General features: G+C 39.9%; 1 protein-coding gene across 1 annotated transcript in view; it reads right to left on the reverse strand.

The window, feature by feature from the left end:
- The window catches only part of LOC149454008 (contactin-5-like), a gene marked incomplete at its 3' end in the record, with an annotated part of 1,251,777 nt that overhangs the window by 22,154 nt on the left and 1,211,773 nt on the right, over positions 1-17,850 (reverse strand). The window contains exon 7 of the mRNA XM_089687921.1: positions 7,774-8,001. Coding sequence (XP_089544047.1) covers positions 7,774-8,001 — 228 coding nt within the window. The remainder of the gene's footprint in view (positions 1-7,773; positions 8,002-17,850) is intronic.

The raw sequence follows: 17,850 nt of genomic DNA on the forward strand, positions 1-17,850 counted from the left end.
TGAATCATGAACACTGATTTTTACTGAGGCAAGTGAGGCCTGCAGTTCTTTAGATGTTGTTCTGGGTTCTTTTATAACCTCCTAGATGAATCGTCATTGTGCTTTTGGAGTAATTTTGGTAGGCCGGCCAACTCTGGGAAGGTTCACCACTGTTCCAAGTTTTCTCCATTTCTGAAAAATAGCTCTCCCCATGGTTTGCTGGAGTCCCAAAATCTTAGAAATGGCTTTGTAACCCATTCCAGACTGATCCATGTCAATTAATTTGTGTCTCATCTGTTCTTGAATATCTTTAGATCATGGCATGATGTGTTAGTCTTTGAGATCTCTGCGTGCTTCACTTTGCCATACAGCTTCTTTTTAAGTGAATTCTTGATTCGACAGGTCTGTCAGTAAGCAGGCCCGGGTGTGGCAATTGAAATTTAAATCAGCTTTCAAAAAATGTGGTTAAACACAGTTTATTTCTGGTTTAGCAAGGGGAGGGGCAATTTATTTTTCACATAGGACCGGCAGGTTTGGACAGCTCTTTTCCCTTATTAAATGAAATCATCATTTAAAAATGGCATTTTGTATTTATGTGGGTCATCTTTGTGTAATGTTTACATTTGTTTGACGATATGACTCATTTAAGTGTGACAAATATACAAAAAAAAATCAGGAAGGGGGTAAATACATTTTTACAGCACTGTAAGTGTTACCCTGACATTACAGATATATATCACCTCTACCAGAAATCACAGTACACTCGTAACAATCCCATCATCAGTTTTCTCTGCAGATGGGTGTTCTCTTTCTTAAGGCACTATCCATGGTTGGCTACGTCATAGACTGGTTCAGAGATGACCCAGCCATGTATATCCTGTTCTTGGCTGTGTGCACAAATGTCTTACATGGATCAGCCCCTGCTGTAGCCTCTTACCTTGTGTCTTTCTATAAAGTTCCAATGTTGCAGTCTGATCAATGGCGGGAAGAGGAGTTTATGGAAATGCTTCTGCAGCAGACGGATAGCACAGGTTATCTCAGCCTCAGTAAAATCACTTTTCTGGAGCTCAAGGATGGCTTTTTAATGATAAACTGGTTAAGTTACTGAAAGGTCTACTATATGGCAAACAGAAATTTCAATTTATGAAAGCTTTCATGTTGCTAGATATCATATGTGGCTCACTGAATGCTTTCACTTTTTCCCCGGAATTTCTCTTTAAATTTCACTAATTATAATTTGCCCACTGTCAGCTATTACCCAGTCTTTCCACTATCCCAGAGTTGTACAGCACCATGAGACCTTTTGGCTCTTACATTTCACTTACATGCCACGGAGTAACAGCTACCTTTTATCAAACTAGTCATTTAGGGTAATTCTAATTTAATCCATCACGCAAAGTTTGATTACTCATAATGAGCCCGGCTGTCATGTTTTGGAAGGAACATTCCTATTCCCATCTTGAGCTGTCTGATCTCTAGACTCATTTCTGACAGCATGGTGAGGGCTGCCAGATCTGTCTTTTTTTTTCAATTGCACCGCAGAAGTTTATAATAAACTGGTTGAAGATATTAAATATTAACAGTGCAGATAACCAGGGGAAAACATGGAACTTTAGGATGGTTTGAAAATTGTCATAAAAAGTTTTGTGTGTATTGCATTAAAGGAGCAGTATTGGCTTTAAAAAAAATCCCCAAATATCCATACCACATTAGCTCAAAAACTAGAGTGTGTTCAGAGTGGAGAGCAGTGACTGTCATTCACTACTTTCTGCTCTGCCCCTCCAGGGCTCACTGGAGAATCAACAGGGACAGGGACAGCCACGGCTGACTTTGGCTCTCAGCTATATGCTTAAAGGCAGATGCAACTGCTAATCAGGCAGCAGGGTAGATCCTTGCAATAATGTTTGGTTCAGATCCACCCAGAGCCTAGAGCAGCTCTCACCTGTTGGTGGCCAGCAGCCTGCTTCAAGCTGACTGTGCCACAGGAGGACAAAAGTAATTTTACATTTGGACCCAAGAGAAGTATGGTCAAAAAAAGTCTCTATATAATATACTGTATATGACACATAGATAGTTATATTGATCCAGCTATGCATATGCTGTACCTGGCCGATGCACCTGGAAGCTGGAAATTCCACCCCTGGTGATGCTATTGACTCATCTTTCCATCTCATCCAATCAGAGAATGCTTTGCCTTCATTCAGAAAATGCAAAGCTAAGCAGCTGACCTCCTGTGTTCAGCAAGCAGGAGTGCAGCCACTGAAAGTTGGACCCAGAAGGAAGTGGAGATCGCAGGAGTAGCAGTGTCTTCTTCCGTGATTTCCATCTTGCTGGGGAATTTGCCAGGTATGGTATATGCATAGTTGCAAAGTAACTATGTACAATATAGCCATACCTGGAATTAGTCTTCAAGCATTGCTGTACTGATATGCACATTCTGTCTTTGTGTCAAAAGTCAATTGCTAAGGTCTCTCCTCCATTCTCATTAATACTATCATATGTCTACTACAATACAGGCAGCAGAGACACATGACTGTCACAAAAAGTGCGCTGGCATCTTTGTAATAGGCTGCGAGTGACAGCTTTGTTTTGTGATGTGCAAAAGAAAGAAGAACAGCACTCAAGGGATGCCCAAATGAATCCATCGCAGCAGTGAGTTGCTTTGACATTTGGCATTGAATTTGGCAACAGCTGCTTTAAATAATTCCTAATTCCAAATAATTTACAGGAAGCTCCTGCACAGAGTCAAAGTTTCACACTGCACAGTTCTGGGAGAAATGCACAAAGCACACCAAGATTCAATAAAGAATGCATGTCACACCTTTATTTATGGAGTTCAGCTTGAAGACACTGGGAACAGCACAGGCGGTGTCTACGTAGGGGCTTTTTCATATTTGTGTTGCCCTCTGAAGAGCTATCCATGGTGGATTTCTTTTCAGAAGACATTTAAACGGCAGTGAGGAGGAATTTTGTTGCTGCTGCACTTCCTGTTTTTACCCTAAAAACCTGTACCACCTTGCCACAACCGTTGAATGGGTCATGTTCATTGGACAGCATTACCTGCAGTGTATGACATTGGGGACAAGTTTTGCTCTGCCATGATGCAAAGTATTGTGGCAACAGCATATGTACTGCTGCCTTCAGTGCTTAAATGGGGGTGGCTGGGGAGTAGTAAAACATGGGTCAGACACATGTTTTTATCACCCCCTAACAGCAAGTGTAAACAAGGTCTAACCAGTTTAGTTGCTACTACAAATCGCTAACAGTGTGTTGTAGCGAGCAATGGAATTGCTATAGTCACTGGTGAATTGTGGCTAAGAAGAGATTTATAGCAGCTAGAGGTCTACATCTTTATGATAACATCCACCGCTACAAATCACACTCCTTCAGCAATGTGTAGCTAAGCTATAGATGTGGACGTAGATGGCCTCTTCCAGTTAGTTAGTGAGCTAGTTAGTGAGCTAGTTGCTGACATGAAGTGCTGCACAAACTCAATCATCAAGCGAATGAGCTACATATTAGCAAGTTAGTAATTCCATGGACAATAACTATTATTTTTTTAGCAAGGAATTGCTTAAAAAGAACAAAACAAAATACACCACCAGTAGGATTGACATGACTCTAAGGTAATAGGAGGAAGAGTTCTTAATAATATTCCAATGAGCAGACTGGAGGTGGGCAGGTGACCTAAGGACCAACATAAGAACTTGTCTCTACTCATGGCACATATGTGCCTCCATTTTCAAACTGTTTGCATGCATTTTTTTAAAATCTATTACTGCCATTAGGGTGGGAAGTTGGATGAGTGCCCCGCGTTGTTACCATCTGTGCTAATTAATAGCATTATCATGGTTGCAAGAGAAGGTTCGGGGACAGAAATGCTCCAAAACTGCCATGCTTGCTGCCAATGGAGACAAGCAGGCTCTAAATAGTAATGGCACCCTAAATAAAAGAACATAATTCCAGATATTTTGGCATGTAACATACTAAATAAATACTGAGAACAAAGCAAATAAGAAAGGGGAAATATAACAATCAAGCTCCCCTTCCCTAATAGATCATAGATCCACCAACTCACCACTACAGGGTGCGGTCCTTGTAACCTGACTACACTGTACCAAAATAGAATAGACTAAGGAATGTCCAGAAAGAGGTTACCTCCATGGGACCACATGTTTTGATCAAAATGTTTTATTGAAAAAAGTACAAAATTGTTTAGTAATTGGTATCAGAGTTGAAAAAAACACCTCCACCATATACACTATATGTGCATATATAGTATGAAGCTGTTTGCTAATCATATGTCTCTAGACATTGCACACACATCTCTGCTCTGGCATCCTCCTTGAAAAGTGTAGTAGCAATCTGCTTTGCTCCAGTGATAATAAATGAGCAGAGGTAGCCATATTTATTGATAAGCCTTGGTGACATGGAACAAGACATTGTGCTCTTGTAACCAGCTATAATGAAATTCATATTGTTATTCATAGCTTGCAGTTAATCACATTATGCATGTGCACATTTGTTACAGCTCTTAAGGAGTAATTTAACTGTGCATTTTAATAATGTTTAGCAGGTAAACATCAACATCTTACAGACACTGGGAAGGGCCCTTTATTTAAATAGTAATCACGTTTAAGAGGCTGATTTGCATTGATGCGATTTAACTTTTCATCTTATCTGTGCTTTCATGAACCTGCTATTTCTTGGCTTTTAGATCTGCATACTGGAGGAAATAGCACTTCACACTCTCGTTTATCACTTTTCACGGGACAAAAACCAAATGCTGATACAAATATATAATCTAAGCCTTGGAGTACATAGCGTTAGGTGTGTTGTATGGTCATTATATTAAGGATGGGGGCATATTACACATCAGTAAATGGGGGGCAATCTTCAGATTTGCTAGGTGGCTTTAGCTATATCAGCTGGTCTGATTTGTATCATGCAATCCCCTAGAATGCTGCTGGAGGAAACTGAATGTTTATATCAGCATGTAAGCAGGTGCAGTCTGTTTTCTTTAGTGTAGGTAGAGATTGAACCAAGTGGTACCACAGCCTGGATAGGATGTCCTAGGGAAACTTGGTTTCTTGAATCAATTGGAGCAGCGTTCCGTTTGGCTAAGGGTCGGCAGTGTGACCCTTGGTGGCCATCTTGGGGCAGCAGGGTCTATTTGAGCCCTCCTCCCCCTGATTTTGGCATGCATTTTGGGAGTGGCTAGTGTAGGGAAAGAGACCCTGCATGTCAGGAACAACAAATAGTGGTAGGGATAGGCTCTTGATAAGGAGGGAAAGGCTAGGGACATGCTAACCTATCAAAAGTCTCCCCTCTCAGGACTGGACCTGCCAGGATGCACTTCATCCTTTAAACAGACCCTGCCGGCACCTCTCCTCATCTGCATCTGTGACTACATTGAATTGTGAGTTACCTCCCTGCTCTCCCATTAGGGTCTTTGCAACTTTGGAATTCGTCTCAATACAAGTTTCAGGTTTTGCTACAACTTGACTGTGTATTTATTGTCCGCACCACACTGCCCCTCCCCACAAGCAACATATGGTTTTCCATTATAGCTCCTCCTTGGGAAATGCTTTGATGAAAACCTCTGCAAACAAGGAAAATCAGCTGATAGTATAGTTACCACCTGACTAGTGTTTTACCAGGTAAAATTGACACTTATTAGTAATGTTATCAATAGGAAAGGTATATGGTTGGTATTTTCTCCCTAAAAAATGTTAACCTTTGTTGATGGAGAGTTGAGAATTGGACAGTGGATAATTACTCATCTCTAGTATGTGTATTTATCATTATTAAAGAGGCATTAGGTCTATTGCCAATCTCACTTTTTAACAACCAGCTGCAGTATAAGGGTTCTGTGTACTGAGATCTCCTTAAGAAGCAATCTGTTGATTCAATATGGAAGTACATAAGCTAGTTGGCTTACTCAATAAGGTGGTGCAAGGAGAAAATGAAAAAACATTCGAAACTTTACCAAGCAAATTCAGAATCCATTTTTTGCTGCACTGCTACCACTAAAGTTGATTCTACTTCTCTGTCAACACTAAGGCAAATTGTATTGTCTCATAGCAGCCCATCAAAATCCATTTCAGTGCTGGCAGACCAATAGAAATTGGATTCTGTGTGGTTGGTATGGATTAAAGTGCTTTTCTCCCTATACAGCTTTATTGAAGAAACAAACTATCTGGTTATTGAATAAGCCCAAGGCTTGATTCAGGAAGCTGTAATGTCATGTACCATGTGCTGAAAGTGCTATAACTGGTCATCACATGTGACCATATTGCTTGAATCATGCAGATTGATCATGGAGTCCAGAAAATGTTTTAATGCATTGAACCTGGCTCACAAAGTAAAAGGTTGCAAAGCAAAGCCAAAGTGATTAAGTTGAACTATAGCCAACTAGGATCCTTCTGCTCCATGCTCCTTCCTGCCCTGCTACCCGGTCCACCCTGCTCTCTTACAAATTCCCATAGAGAGCAAGAATAACTTCAGTAACTGTTGCTTTGGGATGTCACAATAGCCTGTCATATGTCCAAAAGGCTAAGTACTGGTCATGTGATCTCTGCTTAGGGAACTGTTTCCCAATCAGTGGTTCTGGTCAAATGCTGATCCTTCCCTTCAGCAGAAATCTCATGACCTAATGCTTGGGAAATGCCGTATAAACATGGAGTAAGCACCACGGACTGCGCATAGCATACAGCTCCTTACCATTCATGGTGTTTTACTTAAAAATAATGGTAAATTAGCATGTTGTATTTTCTTTTGAAGGATGGATGTATTATGCAAGAAATCAGATTGGTTCGGACACTAACCTGACATTAATGTCAGACACTTGGAACCCCCTCATGGATGCTTCTGTACTCACAAATAGTGACATTTGCATTGCATTGCGGGATGCTGAAACTCAAGAACACTGACTTGGGGCTGAGGTTATGAATATGGTACAAAGTGTGTCAAATCTGGCTACTCCCTGGATGTATGATTTTAAGGGATTATGCTAGAATTTTAACCACACTCCACAACTACCTTTTATGGTGATGTATCATGTGTTCCCTGGAATAAGATCTTTAACTCAACCTGTGCCCAGGAAACAGACACTCAAGTATTTACATATCCTTCCATCTAAAGGATCCCATGTGACAGTCTAAAGAGGCTCCAAATCCTGATACTTTGGAATACAAAAGCTTCATAAAATACAGTATATGAATAATGAAAAAAATAACATATTTTACTTTCCCTGGGTGAGACAATTCCTTGTTTATTTCTGTCTCACATACTCACCCCCCAAGTACTGCAGCTCACAGTGGGAGGGTGTTTCAGCCATCCAGGCAGTGCTGTCACTCCAGATAGCAGTGGGCAGGGCTTGGTGTGGCTAGCAACTGATTGACAAACAAGCCAATGCTGGGAAGGGTAAGCAAGGTGATCTGAGCTATTGAGTCACTGCTGGGGAACAGAGGAGTTGAGCTGCTGAGGTAGCTTAGCAACTTCAGTGCTTCTGCTGTGACTTTTGAGAATGTATTGCTTCCCAGTTCCTTAAGGTATAGTAGTTTGTGAGGGCTTTTTTGTAAATTCAATTACTGCTTGTTAAGAATAATGTAAATTCTTTCATTTCCATAGACTGTCTAAAAGTTTAAGGTGGTACCAAGGGGAGCCGGAGTCTTAACGTACCAATAACAACACCATAAATGCTTGCCACTATTATTCATCTTTTTTGTTTTTAATATAAGATCTAAAGTGCAGATAAAGAAAAAAATTATGTTTATATTTGCAGTAACTTACCATCATCTTGTCTGAAACCATCTAACATTTGATAGAGGTTTGTGGGTAAGCTGTACTGTTTGGCTCTTTCCCTCCCAGGTTGCAATGGTTGACCAATCGACTCCAATGCAGAACTGCTGTATCTCGGCCGGCTCTTTGAGTTAAACAGTGATGATGAAGAACTCAGTGATTTCCTTCTTAGTATTGCAGCATACGATGTTTGCTGCCCTGGAACAGCTTGTACAAGTTCTGGAAGACAGAGTGCAAAAAAACCCATTAAACCAAAGTTTATGTACATATTGCAAACATATTATTGACGTATTGCATTCCCCACTGGTTTCATTATAGTTACTGGACCTGCCAACCCGATGCACCTGTTTTTAAGTCTCACTCCTTGTGATGCTTTCTCTGAGTTTTGAGAGCCAGATCCCCCCATAATAGGAGTAGCAACAGGGTGGAGTTGGGTTTTCAGTTGGTGACATCTCACTGCAGAAATCCCAAGAGATATAAGAATGTGGTGCTGATTCACACAGATGCGGTGCAGAATGAAGCTCAGGTTTCACAGCTGATTGATACAGTAATTGTTTAGTGGTAAGGTTGGGCTTGGTATTTGAGTCAAACATAAATTCGACCTAAACCTCATCCGTTCGTGTGTTCGGTCAACATGAGAACAGTAAGGGCATTTGGCAAGCTATTTGCAATTCATTGCGCCCTGACAGTGCATTGTGATTGGCCAAAGCAATGCACCTGACCACAGGTCAGGTGAAATGCTTTAGCCAATCACAGTGCATGACTGACATCATCACAGTATTTAAGAACTGTCAGGCCAGTACAGCCGTCAGATGGCAGGAGCCAGCACTGAAAGCAGAGCGGATTTTATTCAGGTCGGTGGTGGCAGTGGGCATTGTGATTGATATTGGATCTACTTTGGGGGGACATTTTTTTAAATGTTTGTTTTTATTAAAGGACATGTCAAAGACTATCTTCTGTCATTTTTTGCATGACACTTTTTTTTTGTGAATGAGCAGTGGTACCATATACCCCATACTTATTCACATGGGGGCAGGATCAGGGGGGTGTTCAGCCCAACACTATTCAGTGGTTCAGGTCAGGTTTAGATCAGGTTCAGGACAGGATTAGATCAGGTTCAGGACAGGATTAGATCAGGTTCAGGACAGGTTTAGATCAGGTTCTGGTCAGGATTTTATCCTGTTAACAACTGATGACATAAGCAGTTTATAAACGGTTCCCATAGAAGTCAATAGCCTTTAATCCTCACCTAAACAGGACTGCACTGCTCAGAAATCGGACAGGACTATTTTTTTAATTCACACTGAATCCGCACTGCCAGAACACTGGACATATGTGAACAGGCACTATAGGAAGCAATTTTATTTCACATGTCAAGCGGATTGGGTGTGGTTCAATCCACATCCAATCCGCATATACAGTATGTGAACTGGCACTCAGTGGTTAGTACCCCAAAATGAAACAGCTGTGAGTGGATAAGCCAAGTAAAGTGTATCGAAAAACAAGAACAAAAGTAATATTTTGCAACTTACCAGTCCTTAGTTCTGGTGGCTTCCTTAGTTTTTTATTTTTTCAAGCTAAGGCCACTTTGTGCAAGGACAGAAAAATGACCCATTGATCCTGATAGAAATATCATGTCCTTGTAACTTCCCATCCACTAGACTGAAATTTCTATGCAATGTTATTCGCTTTCCAAATGATCACCTGTGAACTATACAACCCCTTCTGCCTTATTTAATGGAGATGAGGAGAGAGTGAGGCGTCTGTAATCCAAACGAGGAGAAGCAATTTACGGTGACAACACTACATCTCAATGAGTGTTGTCACCCTAGGACAGGAAGAAAAATCCCTATTGCAGCCACTACATCTAAAGACTGGTAAGCTGCAATCTATTATATTTATGTTTGTGAGTTTAGATACACTTTAAAAAGCCAGAATATTATAGTATTTAGCAATTTTCCACACCTTAAATAAAATGAAAAAAGAATACACACACGCACACAATCCTATGAACTATGGTAATTTATACTTACAGTATCTTTAGCAAATCCTAACATAACAAAACCTTAGGGTAATTTCAGAAAACACATTCTGTAATAAAGACAAATGTTGTTTATGCGACCTGCATGGCTTTAACAGGCACGTGAATGTAGAAAAATGAAAAGAAACAAGGTATTGTGCGCATACACTAGATCGCCTAATTAGCTTAATTCCTGCCCTGTGAACCTCACAAAATGAGAACATTCATAGGTTATATGTAGAGTTCTGAACAATGCTGACATTCTAAACTATAGAAAAGTTTTAATTAGACTTGAGACCTTCTTTAAAAAAATATGTGCAGGCAGAATTCAAATATCAAGACCATTGGAAGGACATCATTGAGAAATGAAACACTGACATTATTCTGCAGTGGTCACCTGACTGCTGTCACTCGAACTCTAAGCAGGTTAGGGCTAATGTCACTTCTACCAATTTAATAATGCAGCCCATGATTTTACCTACTGGCAATGGTTGACTGGTGTACATAGATTGACTGGGCAGGATCATGTCAGTTTGTAGTCCTACCATGGGAGAACACATGAATTGCAAGCAGGGCAGTGAGCATGTCGCCATGTAGTATTGCCAGGCGGAAGTGCTAACCATTTAGCCACTGTGCTGCCCTACCATACTAATATGACTTACACTTTAAATAGAGTCTTTTATTCTCAAGGATGTACCTTCATATTAAATAATAAATATATAAACATAGGGTGGATCTGACTTACCAATAAACCTTCCAAAATGAAAAATGGATATCTGTATTTACTTTAACCATATGAATTGAGGCACAGTTATTCTTGACATGCCAAGCATACTTAATTCCAGAACCTTTTGCAGTCTTTCTAGCCCATGCATTGCCTGATTGTCAGCAAACTGAATGTACAATGACCATTTTTGCTCAATAATTTGCCAATATATAGGGTTAGAACCTGTCAGATTGTTATTGCTCATGTTCCCTGTTGAGCAAACCTATGTGCAGAATAGAAGAACACAGGGAGGTCCTACTAGTGTGGCAGACAAGGGTAAGATTGTTGGGAAAACTTTACTACCTAAAGTGTATGAATATTGATAAACATTTTTTTCAGTTTTGTTTATAGAGTAGGGCAGAATTGAAACCCCTTTCTACTTTTATTTATTTTTTATTTCTATTTTTTTTTATTATTATTATTCTATACAATCTAAAAGGGAAGGGTCAAGTGATACAAAAAGGTAATAACTGTGAGGGGCAAGCTGATGGAGAAAATAAAAGCACAGTTGTTAGGTGGAGGCAGCATAAGCTTCAGGGACTGCCTAAAAGTGGACAAAGTAGGAGATAGCCTAACGGATTGGGGTAGGGAATTCCAGAGGATAGGAGAGGCTCAGGATAAGTCCTAGAGGTGATCATGAGAGGAGGTGATTTTGTAGCAGCTTTGGGAATACCAGGAAAACTCTGGACATGAACTTGAGGAAAACAAGCTGTTTATTAATCAGCACTGAGTGACCCAGTCTGGGCTCATGCCTGCAGGCTAAGTAAGTTGTAACAGAATCATACCTGTGTATATACCAACGATTATGTCACAATGCATATATTTCCTCTTTGCTTTGTTATACCTTTGACATATAGTCTAAGCAGTACACAGGATATAGTCTTGTTTTTACATTTTGCGGTACTATTACCAACTGAAAGTTCAGGGTGTCAATTGCTAAACTGGGACAGACTGTCCACAGGAAATGAGGGGGAGAAAGCGAACTGATAGCTTAGTTCTGCAAACAGAAGCTTTAGAACCCTTAAAGCTTAAAGGGGAACTCTGCAATATTCGGTTGCTGCCACAGTAACAAGGGAACTAGAGACCAGGAGGTCTTGGGATGAACGAAGAAAACGATTTGGTTGGTATTTTGAGACTAACTTAGCAATGTAGCTGGGGGCCGAGCTGTGTATAGCTTTATACGCTGTTGTTAGTATTTTGAATTTAATTGGTTGGGTGAGTGGCAGCCAATGGAGGGATTGGCAGACAGGGGTAGCAGACACTGAATGGTTGGTAAGGTGGATGAGTCTGGCAGCAGCATTCATGATGGACTGAAGGGGGGATAGCCTATGTAAAGGTAATCCAATGAGGAGGGAGTTGCAGTGCTCAAGCAGAGAGATAATCTGGTAGTGGACTAGGAGCTTTGTGGTGTTATTGGTTAGGAAGGAGTGTATTTTGGAGAGGTTGCGCAGGTTGAGACAGCAAGCTTTGGAAAGTGATTGGATGTGCTTTTGTCTGTGCCCCTACTGTGTATTCAACTGAGGGTAGGTGCCAGTGCGAGGTGCTAGATACAAGTTTTTTTGTAGATAATGGAAAGTTTTTAGTTGGGACTGAAACAGCCTTAGTTCAGCACAAAGCAGGAGTTTTTCCAATCCAAGAGATCACCAGGCTTGAGTAATATATGTGTATTGGAACCAGAAGGAGTGCCAAACACACATGATGAGAGTCCAAATATGTAGTTTATTGATCCACAAATTGCAATAGTATACCTAAAAGAAGCCAGTGTTTTGTGGGCCAAACTATTTCCCTTTATTAGGGCTGTAGCATCTATCACAGTATCCATTGAACTCAAACAATGACAACCTGGGTATATCAAACTAAGTGAAAGAGATCTTTGTTACATGAGTTTTAGCATCATTCAGCTTTGCAACAATGGTCCTTCATTTTGGGATTTTAAAAATATTTATTGATGCCCTGTTTCTAATTTATTTGTGTATGTATTTATTTATGTTTCACCTGTGTCCCTGCTGTGTCCCTCTATCTGCCCTAGTTACTATTGTGATGAAACTGAAAATAAGGGAAACTCCAGAATTTTACAGTTGACCCAACAGGAGGTGAGGCCAAAACATCCAATAGAGACACATGTTGCATTGACAACTAAGAGGTGAATTCCCCTCTTTTTGTATTATATACTGTATCAAGGGAAGCAAAAATTTCACTGATGGCATTTTAACCCTTTACTTCCTTACTTAAATCATGTAAAATGTGTTGGCTATATACACACCCCAACTGCAGTATAGAACAAAAAGGGTCACAGACCAGACTACGTTGATCACAGCACTGACTGAACATGATTATCACAACACAGTAGCCATATATGTATTCCAGCTATGAATTTAACTGCTTGCAAGCTTTAACACTTGACTGCTCCCATAGCAAGAGTGATAGAGGGTCGCTTTAAACAGAAGCCTCCAGCATTTGCACTCATTAAGCAAGAATCTCTGCAGGCTTGTCTCACCATGAAACAGTGTGTGACCTTTTCAGATAACTTTGCAAAACTGCAATGTAATGAGGAATATGGCAGTCTAGCACCTTTACAGTTCTGCTCAGTGCACCAGTACGTCAGCTTTATTCTGACAAGTGCATGAGGCTTCCAACTGCTGATACAGTGCAGTGTGTGGCTTCACTCCTCATTACCCTGTACACAGTCGTTCACCAACGATGTAGAACAATGGAGAGGCATGCTGTAGAATCTCAGCGGCGGAAGGACTTATACCAGCTTGCAGAGTGTCTGGAAACAAAGTGCCTTAAACAGACACTAAATGTAAATTTCAAGTTGATTTGTGTAAGAGAATTGTAGATGACATTCAAAAATGTAGATCTTCAATTTTTTTAAATTTGTACACAGTTGGTGAATGTGATCTTTTGTAATTTATTGATTCAACAATAATAGATCATACAATAACCTGTTGGAGGGCTTGCCTCATTTTAAAAGGATATTTACCATTTTTTGGATCTCTGTATGCAGCTCATTTGAGTCCTGTAATGCTCCAGCATCTCAACCTAGCTCATCATAAAATTAAACATCAACGGGGCAGCAATCATACCATGCAGATGGCCATTTAATACCCCTATGCTAACCAAAGGGAATATGCTTGAGGAAGATGCATTCACAGCCTTGGACAGTTAGCCAAAGCCTACTTCCAATGTATTAGCAGACCTTCTGTCTCCATGAGCAGAGATGTCACCAAGGTATTTCATTTTGTCACTTTGTAAGATCCAAGTCTGTGGTTCCAAAAAGTTTAATAACACATAACTCTCATACCTAGCCTTACACAGGTATAATAATTAAAACTAAACATTGGTTGCAGAGATTTAATAAGAGTGTAAATATTTCCTGAACGTTTTGGGACATGGGAGAGATATTAAAGGCCCATTGTTGCCAAAAATATTGTATTCTGGTATTGAATGTGGTTAGTGGTGACACCTGTAACCCCAGGTTCACACCTAAGCATTTTCTGCAGCATTTTGCAGAAACGCAGTAGAGTCCATTTAAGATGATTGCCTATGGGACAGGTTCACATCTCTGTGTTTTCACCCGGTGCTTTTTTGGAAAGGGTCAGGGAGTTTTTTGAATGCAAAACATTGTATTTTTGGTTCTATAGACCTCAATGGGAATTCTAGAGAAAAGCATGTATTGCGTTTTTTGCTGCATTTTTTATGAGTTTTGTGTTTAAAATCTGTCTAGCAACAAGAGAAATAAAAAAAAAAGAAACAAAACCCCTGCAAAACACATGAAAAAAACTGCAAAAACACAGCAAAAATGTAAAATGCAATGCAGAAATTCATCAAATGCAACCTGCATAGGTGTGAACCTAGGGTAATAGCATAATTCAGTACATAAATTCCTTAAAAAAAAAAATCTCAGCCCTTTGTTTATTAATTTTCCCACTTGTACATGCATGCCAAGCTGTCCAGGAAAACTGACAGTTGAAACAACCATTATAGCTAAATGAGTACTTAAAACTCTCATCTTTCGTTCACATGGTTTATATTATAACTAGGGCTTAAATCAAAAATGACAAAAAATTATAGTTTGTCTGTAGCGTTAACACCACAGTCTTTGTCCTCCTTGTTAAATAGCTTATTGCCTGGTGATCTAGCCAGTAAGTCTGTTATTTTTCAGCTTCCTTTAACAAATCAAAGCTGTCCAGCAAAAATGGGAGTTAGAGGGTTGAAACCAAGCATTTAGCATTGAAAGGGGTGCTTACGATGGAAAGCTTTTTTTCAATTATGTAAAACACTTATCCAAAAAAGAAAAAACATATATATTGCTGTAACTACTTTATAAGTTGTTCGGCTTTAAATTGTTAGTCACTTATGCAAGGTACATTTAAATATACTATACCATCTAACACTACCCTCTCCGCTGATTGACAATGCTGCTGTCCAAAGGTGGCTATGTGGCTTCTTCAGAGATACAGTGGAAGAGTAAACGTAGCCGCCCCAAGACAGGCGGTATATGATTGGCCAATCACCAGATGGAAATAAAGGAATAAATGCTTGAAAAAAGAAAACAAATGCAGCCACCATATTCAATGATTTGTAAGCTACAGCATATTACATTTCTGTTTTTGGGTTTAATTAAGCTTTCAACTTTTTTCCAAAAGAAAAATAAAGCACTGTTACTGTAACTGCCTAAAAATCATTAGCTGAAGCTGGGCTTTAATATGTTTAATGTTTTTAAGAGGTCCATCTAAGACCACAGGGTGACAGCCTGTTTCCCTCCAGAACTAATCATGTTGTTACCCTTTTTCCAAAAGTCCACTTGTGGACTTTCAGCTATTGAGGTATGCCTGAGCCACTAGATTGAGAGTTAGGGGATGGTGTTTTATTGAACTTCTTACTCTGTTCAGTAAAAGTTGCATCAACTGTTTCTAAGCCTCGTCTGAAGTTACTTAAAAAGGGGTGCATGATGGTTCATGGCGTATAAAAGAACTTGAGTCAGTAAGGCACATTTGGGATATGAGGCAAGGTCACTACTGAAGGTTAATTCAGCAAAACATGTAGGAGAAGGAATGTAGTTACTATAGGTAACTGGAACTGGCGTGAAGTGTACAACAGTCAGTCATTACAGTGGTACCTGATATGGGTAAGGGATGCTCCGGTAGCGAGGAGGTCTGTGTGCTGATTTCCTTCCTTAGTGGACAGTTCCCCAAGTACGGGACCAAACCCCCATTACGGAGATCCTCGGTCTAACTGTATGAGATGGAAGTAAAGCGGTAATGGCGAGCACACATGAGTTTCGCGCAAGTACTCAGCGGGAACCCATTCTGTCACTGGGAGTGAGGTGGCAGTGGTACACTGACTGGTGGAGAGGGCATGGGCTCTGGGTGTTCTTCCTAAATGTGACACTCAACAGCAAGGTGTGCAAGGACATGGGCAATACATTCACAGAGGGGCTCTGTACATTTATTACTGCACACAGTGCTCATTTCTAAATTGGAGTGTTGCCATAAGGGTGATTTTACCCCCGCCTGGTTTATTGATGGGCATTGATGGGTGCCATCACACATCCAAAGGTTCCCCATGTGCAAAAGCGAGTGATCCTGCCCACAATTTGGCGAATCTACCTCCTCACAAAATGGTGTAGTTGGAGCTGCTCAACCAGGCCCACAAACAGATCTATTGGCATAATCAAGAGGTAATAAAACTTTTCAGGGGGTATAGAAAACAATAAACACTTTCTTAGTGCTAATGATCGACTACAGTATATGTGATTTTTTTTATCTTTTCCCACAGTTCCTCTTTAACAGTTTGAATCTCTCCAGAACTATTACAAATCCTATATCTATGTTTTGTCTCTACCACCAATACTGTTCTGATATCTATATGCAGACTTAAATGCAAAAAAGAGAAAGTAGCATAGAAGTAAGAAAAAGTAATTTATTTGTACTCTTTTTAATGATCTTTCTTTTGATCTGAGCAAAAAAAAAAGAGACTTCTCACACTGTAACGAAAGCCATTTTGACTGGCCCAAGCTTTCTTAATATGCAGTAGTGTCTATAATGCAATAACATCCAGTAGGGCCAGTAGGCATGAAGACACATCTATTATGTGAAACCTTAAAGATCATCCTCTCCTTCTCATGTAAATGTATAAAAAGTATTTGCAGAAAGTTTGCCACTCCATACATAAAACACTAGTTCAGATCAAAGAAAAAAAGAAAGTAAAATGGATTTGGCCTCAAGGTGTTCTTTATTTTTGTATTAAAAACACATTTTTCCATAATTTAATACTTCATCTTTTTTTTAACAACCTGATCAACAAGCAGTGTGAGAAGCCGGTGAAAATAAAATGAAATTCTGATTTCCAACTGTACCTAGTGGCTCTCTTTCTTACCAGAAGTAAGGATTACAAAACAGTTTTCTTTAGGATAAGGAAGCCTCTCTAGCTATATATTATTTACACAGAATATCTTCAATATATTTATATATATAATATACTGTATACAAAAAAATCACTTTATACAGTCGGTAGAAAATAAAATAAAACAGTATGCTATGTATGGTTTTTCAACTTTTGATAAATGGGGGTTATTTACTAAAATTGTAGCGTGGAATCTCTAGTGCAACTTTGCATAGAAACCAATCAGCTTCCAGATTTTAATGGAATTAATTCCATTTTAAATTTTCATGTATGAAGTAAAGTAACAGTTTTTATGCCAATATGTTATGGTGCTGGATTTTTACCTTTCTAAAAAAAAATACAAATATAAAAAAAAGTAATTTTTGCAGTAATACTGCTTTTCAGGTGGAATAAAAGCCAATGCCAATCAATTCCTTTCCTGTGAGAACCTGGGCTGTCATGGACGCGCCCCTTGGAAGCAAGTCTTCAAGCAGCCTGGGATTACAGTATTGCAGAGCAGAGTTTTAATTGGGCATTGTTACATGAGCAATGTTTGTGCTGCAATATAAACTGCCCACCACTGCCAGTAGAGGGAAAAAAAAGGACCCGTGATGTCAGTTGACCCCCAAGTCATGTGTACTTTCTCAGCCACATTCCCTCGCCACCTCTCCACACCTCTAGAGCCCTTGTTACAGAGCTGTCCTTCCAGGCATGAGGGACTAAATGACCTCCCATATGTTACAGGGCCAGGCCATTCACAACACTGTCATCCCCCTGTCTAACCTCTAAGTTACCAACGAAGACTAGACAGTGGGCATGCTATAGCAAGGAAACGGCAAGTTAGAATGGCTTGTACTTGCCCCGGGGGGGGGGGTTATGTGCAGATACTGTCACT

This window comes from Staurois parvus, unplaced genomic scaffold (genome assembly GCF_062004578.1).
Source record: "Staurois parvus isolate SC_StPar_1 unplaced genomic scaffold, SC_StPar_1.0 ptg000440l, whole genome shotgun sequence".
In the NCBI taxonomy this organism is placed as follows: Eukaryota; Metazoa; Chordata; class Amphibia; order Anura; family Ranidae; genus Staurois; species Staurois parvus.